Below are 9,416 nucleotides of genomic sequence, written 5' to 3' on the forward strand. Positions count from 1 at the left end.
TGCTGGCATTTAATCCATCTTATTTCTTTCTTACATGGTCCACTTTAAAACAATATCTAAAATGTTTATTATAAAATACTTTGGTTTTTTATCCAAAGTATTAACCAGAAAAAAAAGATGATGATAAGTGTCTCTTTCTCCACTTCAGCGTCTCTTGGATATGCACAGAACAGCAGCATTCACTGTTTGCACATACTACCCTGGCCAAGACTGTGAGCCATGTTTGTTTTGAAAGATACAACATTCCTATTGGCTAGGAGTTTTGGGTGCCCGCAGTATGAAGAATGGATTCACTACAATAATTGAACTGCATTTCATCAAATGCAAAACTGGGGGAAAATAATCCACATAAAAACACATAGGAAGATTGATCACACAATTTTATTAGAGTCTTTTGAACATTTGTATTAGGTTGTTCCTTTATTTAAAAACTCTTGCAAAAAAAGACATTGGAGTGGACTGTTTTCAACCCTGAGCATTAACACTGCATATCAAGTACTGTAGTAAAGAAGCTGGTTAAGATTGTAGCACTAGCACAAGTCACTGATATTAATCCTCTAGGTGATCAGGTTTTTACAAAAAAAATACATAGTTTTCAATAAATAATGCTTAATTTTACAACTTTGATACAGCAATGTCATACACTGTTTTGACACATACTAAACTCTGCATGCTATATAGTCTACTAGAAGACAAAACTTTGCCATGCATTTTCTTTTTCTAGTGCTAGAAAACACTTCGTCCTCCAGTGCATTGCCTCAAGCAGCTTTACCATCTTCTTTCTGTCTCACAGCAATAGGCCGTGCACTGGCATGCAAAAACCTTAAGAAAAGGTTTCCCCCCCACCATCACTCAGACTTCTAAACAAAAGTACTTTTCAGCTTTCCCCCCAGACCTGGAGTGGCTATGAAAACTCATTTCATGTGGCCTTGAAAAGTCTTTGAAATTACATATTTTAAAAGTGTCATGCTGAAAAACTGCTCTAAAACATTCAATTTCCCTCACCTGTGGCCATCATGCAACATCTTTGAAATGTTGTAACCATCAAAAGTCCCACACTGGAAAATAGGCGTCCATTTTAAAACAGCCCACATAAAGAAAAAAAAAAGTATCACAGCATTTATGTAGAGACTCCAAAACTCCAACATATGTACAAGAGCAAAACCAGATAGAAATTGCAAATGAACTAACAATGGCATATAACTCTTCTCCCTGGTTTACCCAGGAGTTGAGGCAAGTTAGTTTTGGAGATAAGCAGGAAGATGGAAACAAAAACAAATTGTGACAATGGGAGCTCCTAGCTTAATAGTTACTACTTGCTCATGGAACTCCAGGTGGCCAAACACTATGTCTTGATTTTCTGAGAGCTGGGGCCATGATAATGTAAACTTATCATAATCTTGATTTCTGTAGCTTTCACAAATCTTTAGTAGGTTGGCTCCCATTCCCATTTTGCAAGGTTCTACTTCATAGAAAATCTATGCGTAGTAACTAACCACAAGAAAAAGTTTGATTAAATAATACGGACTGGAACCTCCATTGTCACACTTCCAGGTTGTTTGTTCATCATTGAAAACCATTCACCCCCTGCTTGTCCATATTGCTATAGGGGTTTGCTTTTATTAATAGAAGTCATTCCTTTGAAATTGCTGTCAATCATCATTTTCTAAGAGTTTTTAAAATATTCCTATCTTTGCACTGGCATAAGCATTGGGTTTTCTAAGAGAACCTCTACCCAATGAAAGTATTACTCTTATACATGAAATATTATGAACTTTTGTTTCCCTTTTTTTGTAAGTTATTCTACACTTTCTGCACATTTGTGCTTTATATTGAATATAAAAATAGGTCTTTAAAAGTCTATTTATTTTAAACTCACTAAAAAACTACTTGCTTGTGAAATTCTCTTACAAATTCACTGCATCCATGTAGAGAAGATAAAACTAATTAGGCAGTTAATTGGTATAGGTAGTGTGTAAAAAAAATCACAGCCTTCAATGTGGGAAAAAAAGCCAAAGGAATAAAATTGTACAGTAGGTGAAATGTTAAGGCAACTCATTGTATGGAGTTTTTTTTCTTTTTTTTTTTAGCCATTATTAGAAATAAAGATCAAGGGGAACTGATAAAAACAACCAAGTTCTCCACATAACAAGGAAAGTGGAGATTAATTCTGCAAGTCCTTCTTGAGGCAAAAAATTCCCATGAAGCTCAATGAGAATTTTTATAACATGTACAGATTTAAGGCCTTACCAGGCATCAGATATGAAGATGTGGCAAGGGTAGAGAGGAGAAACTGAGCAAATACCTGTTTAATATCAAAGAACTAAAACTATTTGGCTCTGATTTTGACTTCAAACCAGCTTTACATTGGTGTAACTATAGAGTTGCACTTGATTTATACTGGCATAAGTGACAAATCAGACCATACTCATGCAAACCACATTCTACAGACTCCACACCTGGAGAAGGTCACTGAGAGTAGGTGTGGATGCCTATAAAGTATGTCACATTTCTGAGACACACTGCATGCCCTTTGAGCCCTTGTGAAACTTTGCCCTTAAAGGATTGAAACATTTTTTGTGAGTTAGTTCTTTCAAAGTTAAGGAAAGTGGAAACAACATTAAATCACCAAGAAGAAAAATGTAAGTTTGAGTTCACTTTTGAAAAAAGTTCACTTTAAAATATAAAAAAACCATCATGTGTCACTAAGTCTTCAGCTGGACTGAAATCCTTAGTGTTACAAAGTAAATTGTCTTTCTACAGATAAAAAAAAATCAGTTTCCTCTTTAAGTTTGCTTACGCTTAGAGAACTATGGTCCAAGACCTAACAAAAAGGAGAGAGGTGATACAAACCCTGGACCAGAACAATTGTTCCAAGATGGCAGTCCACAAGAATTATATTTACATTTGAAAGTAAAGAACTGCGAAAACAGATAAAAGCATGAGAGTTGCCTAACTAATGTGATCTTCCAGCAACTCTAAGACTACTCTTACGCTCACAGAAGTCAGTAGGAGTTAGGCATTGATTTCAACAAGAGCAAACTCTAGCCCCAAAAGAGGGAGTGGCTTGCTTGGGGCACAAATGTAAAGTTAAGCTCTGAAAATGGACAAAAAACTCGTTTTCTGGACAAAAATTATAGACTCTCTCTCTATACACTGTACCTTTACTCAATATATCTATCTCATATATAGTAGAGTTCCCTCCCAAAAAAGACAAAAGACATACCCCAGACTCTCTTTTGACAGGGTATTTTATTCCTTCAACTAAAGTAGACCTGCCTGACTGCTCTATACTTTGATAGCTTAGTTATCCTTAATTAATATTTTTAAAATGGTAATTTTAAAAATATCCTCCAAAAATATATGTGTCAAAATTTTTGTGGGCTGACAACTAGATCTTATTACAAACTAAATCCAGCCTACTTTTGACCATAATCATTCATAACTCAGTGAACATTTGCAAAGCACAAATGTTCAATTACACTGCCTATTATTAATACACAAGGATGCATATCAGAAGGAAGGGACTGAAAGAAAACGTCCGCACATCCTCTCATGATAATTTGAAGAATTACTAAGAGAATTTTGGCTCAGTTTTAAAAGATGGGAATCTGATCAACTCATGCCATCACCCTAGCCCATGAATTAGTTTTCAACAGCAGGACAGCTAGGTTAGAGCACTTTACTCCTTCTTTCTTTTTCTTTCTTTCTTTCTTTCCTTCCTTTTTTTGCCTTAGAAGAGGTAAATGTCATTTGTTTTCAACCTAATTTCTAAGTTATTATATGGAGAACGCACTAATCATTTGAGACCAAAAACTGAAAATTCAAAAACTCTGCTTTATTGAGGACTATCCATTGCCAAGGATATTTTGTGTATTGGACTTCGGTTTGTTTTAAAACACAGTTTCTCATAAAGAATCATCACAATGCAAGACATAAATTTAGGTCCCAAGATATGCTATATGTCTTTTCTCAAAGTAAAGATTTAGGCCAAACAAACTTTTATTTAGAATCATGAGTGGTGTTTTATTATCATTAATATTATTATTCTTATTATAAGAGATCAGATTATATTAATCATTTTACTACCAGCTTATTTAACTAACCTAGATATTCACCACTTAAATGCCTAAGAGTTCTCTTTGATTAAACATAACATGCATGCAGGTTTTTACTGTTATGTTTTATTATGCCTTACAAATGTGTATGTAGGATTTTCCTTTTCAGCAAGTCTGAAAGCCTGTAGCAGTGGTTGCCACCAAAATACCAGCACAGTGAATTGTCCTTGTAAACAGCTGGATCATTTCTCAGTGGATCAAATTTAAAAAAACAAAAACAAAAAAACACAGTAAGAAGAAAATAAAAAAAAGGGAGGATCGACCAATGCCTAGCTGGGTGTAAGTCAACTTCTGGAGAAAGACACTGCCACCTTGGGAGTCTGTTGATGGCCATCAGCAGCTCCTGACTCAACTCTGCTGGCTCCTAAGAAACAAAAACCGCACGTGTGGCAGCCAGAGTGTGGTGGTCGGCAGCAGCCCTCCCGCGTCTCCCCTCCCCAGGACAGCACGGGGCCGACTCAAGACTACAGAAAAAGGGGGCTCAAGCTCCAGCCCCACCGCTGTGCTGGGGCCGAGAAGCAGAGGCAGAGACGGCCCCGCTACGCGGAGCATCCCTGCCTCCACGTCCCGCAGGCGGGACCGGGAGCGGCGGCGGCGGCGGCTGCGGCGGCGGCGGGGAGGGGCCGGGCCGGGCCGAGCAGCAGCCGGAGCTCCGCGGCCGAGCGCGCCCGGCCCCGCCTCCCTCCCGCCGCGCGGGGCGCGGGGCCCGGGGCGGGGTGGCACGGGCGCCTGGCACCGGGAGCCCGCGGCGGCGCTGCTCCCCCTCCGGCCGCGCTGGGGGTGGGGAAGCCGCTTCCCGCTGCCTAAAATAGCCCGCGCCAGCCGCCGCCTCCAGCCCGCGCGCGGCGCACATGGCGGGACACACCCCCCTGCCGCCGGCAGCGCCGCACCCGCTCCCCGGCCCCGCGGGGCGGCAGGGGCAGCCGCGGAGACGGGGACGGGGTGCGACCCGCTTCCCGCCGCCGGGGCCGGCGTGGGGGAGCAGGGAGGGGCCGGGGGCTCCAAGCCCCTGCAGTGCCCCGGCCAGCCCCGCCGCCTCTCTGCGCCGCCGCCCCGCCCCGCCCCGCGCCGCGCCGCACAGCAGCCTGCAGCGCCGGCTCCCGCACCGCCTTCCTGCTAGACACACTGGGAACAGCGATACGAGTTTCTATCAGTTCCAGCTGATTTATTAAAATTGTCAAAGATACAGACTTTCAGCATAAAAAAAAAAAAAAAAAAAAAAAAAAAAAACAGGCTCTGATGTTGACAGTGCACAAGTCTGCTCTCGCCATCCTTGGCTACAAAAGAGGCAGATGGTCTGTACTTTAGATTTATATTGCACAAAATGAGAAACTTTCTTCTTTTTATTTTTTTTAACTATGTGCCTTATTTTTTTTCTTTTTTTTCCTTTTTTTAAATTTTTTTTTTGCTAAAATCGAGAATCCAGTTTCATACCTTCCATCTGGGGCCCCATCCACATATCACAGCGTATGAGATACATAAAGTCCTACTATAGTACAGTACATATACAATCTTTTAAACTAAGATAACAGCTCTGAGGTCTATATCACCATTTTCAATAAATCTTTACCTACAAATATTGAACAAATCTGAACTATCGCTGTACAAAAAGGAAAAAAAAGTGTTTTGTTTCTTATTTCTTTTTAAAACCACAAGGCCTTTAGATGCAAGGATTATTTTTCTTTTAATTTTAATCCTTTTAAAACCAGGACGTAACGTACCAACAAACTTGCATGCTAAAAACAGAGGAAAAAAAATAAAAAGAAAAAATAAAAGGGAAGAAGTGCCTGAAAAGTCTTACTGAAAAAACACAGCAAGAATGTTCCCTTTTCACTGTACAAAAATACGCCTGAAAATATATTAATTTTTAAAAAAGACTGAGGTCTGTTATGTATCAAAAATGTTTCAATACCTTTTTGTACTGAGGTCTAGGCTGTCTGGTATTCAATCAAGGAGGTATAAGGGAACAAGTTACAAAAAAAAAGTTGGCAAGTAGAAATCACATTTGTAAAACCATAAACAATTTGATCTGAAAAGTAAACTCTGATCTTAAGTCAGTTCAGTGTTTTTGTTTTTTTTGTTTTTTTGTAAGCGTTTGTACAGTCTGCATTTTTTCAAGCTCCCTGCAGCTTTGTTAAGAATCGGATGCATAGAAGACATCAGTTTTCTCCCTCCAAAAAAAGTTGCAATGGTCCCTTTCAGATAATAACAATAATTAAAAAAAAGCAGAACACCGGAACAGTTCTTGAAGCTCTCTCTGTCTCACGGAAAAAGGAAAAAAAAAAAAAAATCCACAAACCCCCTTGAGTAACAGTTGTGCTGCCACAAGACTTCTTCGCAGACCATCTTCCAGACTTCAATCACAGACCGACCAGCTTCAAACAGCGCCTTCTGTAGCATTTTCCCCCAGTCCCATTTGCCTTTGTTGTTGTTGTGATCACCAAATGCAAGGAAACATAAAAATAAAAATAATAATAAAAAAGAAAAAAATCACAACTCCGGGCTCGGTTTGGAACGAACTTCGAGACACTTTTCTTCTCTTCTTTTTTTTTATTGTTTTTGTGAAAGAAAAAACGAGCCTTTTTTTGTTTTGTTTTTCAGGATCTCATCCCCCCGCCTCCCCATTTCATCGCATCAGCACCAGCACCAGCATCATCTCTCCGGCCTCTGCCCGGCGGCTCCCAGCAGCGCCACGCCTCCCCCGCCGCTCAGTAGGTGAAGACCAGGTCGGAAAAGTTCGCCTCCAGCCAGTCCCCCGCGATCATCTCGCTCAGCTCCGGGGTGCAGTAATCGGGGAACTCGAAGTGCGAGCCCAGGCTGCCCTCGCTGAACGAATCCAAATCCTTGTCCACCAGGGACAGGGAGAGGTTGCCCGCGGCGGAGCCCGCCCCCAGCTCCGCGCCGGCGTGCGGGTGCTGGGAGAAATTCAAGCTGAGGTCGAAGAGGAGGTCGTCCGCCTCCTCGCTGCCGGAGGACGAGGTGGAGATGGAGCGGGAGGAGGCCGGCGACAGGCTGGGCGGCTGCGGCGGCTGCGCCGGCGGGCTCTGCTTGGTGATGTTCTTGAAGCTGTAGTACAGTCTGTTGCTGCCGCTGCCGCTGCCGCTGCCGTGCGCGGCGCCGCCCCGCACCTCCTCGTACAGGCTCGCCCCCTCGGGGGACTCGGCCGAGGAGCTCAAGGTGGGGCTGGCCGGCACTTTGGCCACGTTGTACCGCCGCAGCTGCTGCTGCTGCTGCTCGTCCTCCTCGTCCTCCTCGTCCGCCTCCTGCTTGATCCGCAGCTGCAGCTCGTCGTCGTCCTCGTCCTCCTCGTCGTCCTCGTCCAGGAAGACGCACTTGACCGCCTTGCCGCTCACCTTGAGGCCGCCGAAGACGTAGTCTTCGCCCGCGTAGTCGCCGTGCGGGGCGGCTTTGGCGCCGGCCTTGGGGGGCGAGGCCGAGGCCGAGGCCGAGGCCGAGGCCGGCGGGGGCTTGAGCTTGCTGCATTTCTTGCCGGAGCTCTTGGCGCTCTTGCTGCCGCCGCCGCCGCCGCCGCCGCTGCTGGGGGGCGCGTTTTTCTCCGGGCTCTGGCCGGCGCTGGGCTTGGCGGACGGGTCCATTTTGGGCTTTTTCCTGGGCCTGTATTTGTAGTCGGGGTAATCGGCCATGTGCTTGAGCCGCAGCCGCTCCGCCTCCCGGATGAACGGGATCTTCTCGCTGTCCTTCAGCATTTTCCACCGCTTGCCCAGGCGCTTGGAGATCTCCGCGTTGTGCATGTCTGGCGACTGCTCCATGATTTTTCTCCTCTCGATTTTCGACCACACCATAAACGCGTTCATGGGCCGCTTAATGTGCCCCGAGGCCGTTTTGCACCAGTCCGGGTCGCTCTCGTCCAAGGCGACCGGGCTGCAAGCCATGAACTCGCCCTCCTCGGTGTCCATCGCCTCCCGGGGCAGGTTGCTCTCCGCCTCGGGACTCTCCGCTTGCTGCACCATGGCGGGGCGGGGGGCGGGGGGTCTTGCGGGCGCCGCTGCTCCTTCCCTTTGTTCCCGACGAGCCTCTCCCCGCGCCCCCGCCGGCCCGACGAGCCCCGCGTCCCGCCCGCTGCTCCCGCTCCGCTCGTCCCTCCCCCCGCGCAGCAGCCGGCCCGAGCTCCGCCGCCTCGCGCTGCCCCTTCTGCAAAAGTTGCAGGTTCTCCTCCGAACTAGTTATCAGGGTTTCATATGGGTGACATCACTCCCCCCGCCAGCCAATGGCCTGCCTCGGCCGCCTCCCACTGGCTCCTCCTCTCTGCCTTTATTAACTCACCCCATGCGCGCACACACCCCCTTCGCCCGGCTGGCTGCCCGGGGGGGGGAGGTGCTGGGCCGGGAGCTTCGTCTTCCATCTACATCTGGCAAAATAAAAAATAAAAAACTGAAGCGGGTGGCAGGGGCCGTGAATGCGTGCGCCCTCCCCTCCGCGGCGGAGAGCCGCAGATTTCTTTTCTTTTTTCCTTTCCTGGAGAGTATGCAGTAGTGGATGTGAACCTGGGGAGATGATTTCCCATTGCCTTGTGCAGTCATGCTGGGCGAGTTCATGTCCTAGGAACCTCGTGTATCCTCTGGGAGTCGGCTCTCTGCTTCCCGCAGGCTGAAGGTGGCGCTTTAACACCACAAGCCTTTCCAAACCACCAGCTCCACTCTTTTTCTTTTTTGCAAGGCAAAGAAATCAATTTCCAGCTAAAGTGCTGAAATCTTCTTCTGTTTGCATGTGGTCCCTTTTGCCCCTCCTTTGTCTTGCCTCCAAACCTTGCTTATCAAGTGCATCCTCTCTTCGCTTGCGTTCCCCTGTTTGTCTGGTTTAAAAGCCAATAGCAGGGGTAGAGTCAGGTGGTCCGGCTTTCCATCAGTCACTAGTCATCACACCCACTGGAGGAAAACCAGTGGAGGCTTCTTAGCCTGACACTGTCTTTTGGGGCATTTATAGGCACAGCTTAGGATACTGGTACCGAGGCACCTCTGGCCCTACTCTCAGCTGTGATGATTTTTTACTCAAAAAAAAAGGTGACATTCAAACAATCCGGATTGGATGGAAATATTTTTTCCGCCTGTGACTGATTCGTCTTTTTTCACCGATTCTCAGAACGGTGTTTTAACACTTTTGTTTTTCTTTCCCTCTTTTGTGGTAGTAAACCAGAGCAAGTAGGCCAGCATGGTGATTTAAATCAACCTTTAAGAAAGGTTAGGGTCTTTTAAAATATTGTTTGCATAGTTTGGGATTTCAGTATCTCACCAATGGAATTTGTTCATTATTTTCAAAACTCTATATCTATAATTAAAA

General features: G+C 45.5%; 1 protein-coding gene across 1 annotated transcript; it reads right to left on the bottom strand.

The window, feature by feature from the left end:
- Positions 1-6,693: 6,693 nt before the first annotated feature.
- On the bottom strand, positions 6,694-8,213 carry SOX11 (SRY-box transcription factor 11). Its single transcript, XM_090032564.1, has one exon. The coding sequence runs from the start codon at positions 8,087-8,089 to the stop codon at positions 6,827-6,829; it is 1,263 nt and encodes a 420-aa protein (XP_089888690.1). The 5' UTR covers positions 8,090-8,213; the 3' UTR covers positions 6,694-6,826.
- Positions 8,214-9,416: the final 1,203 nt, after the last annotated feature.

This window comes from Crocodylus siamensis, chromosome 1, assembly GCF_052110815.1.
Source record: "Crocodylus siamensis isolate JL-2025a chromosome 1, ASM5211081v1, whole genome shotgun sequence".
NCBI classification, from domain to species: Eukaryota; Metazoa; Chordata; order Crocodylia; family Crocodylidae; genus Crocodylus; species Crocodylus siamensis.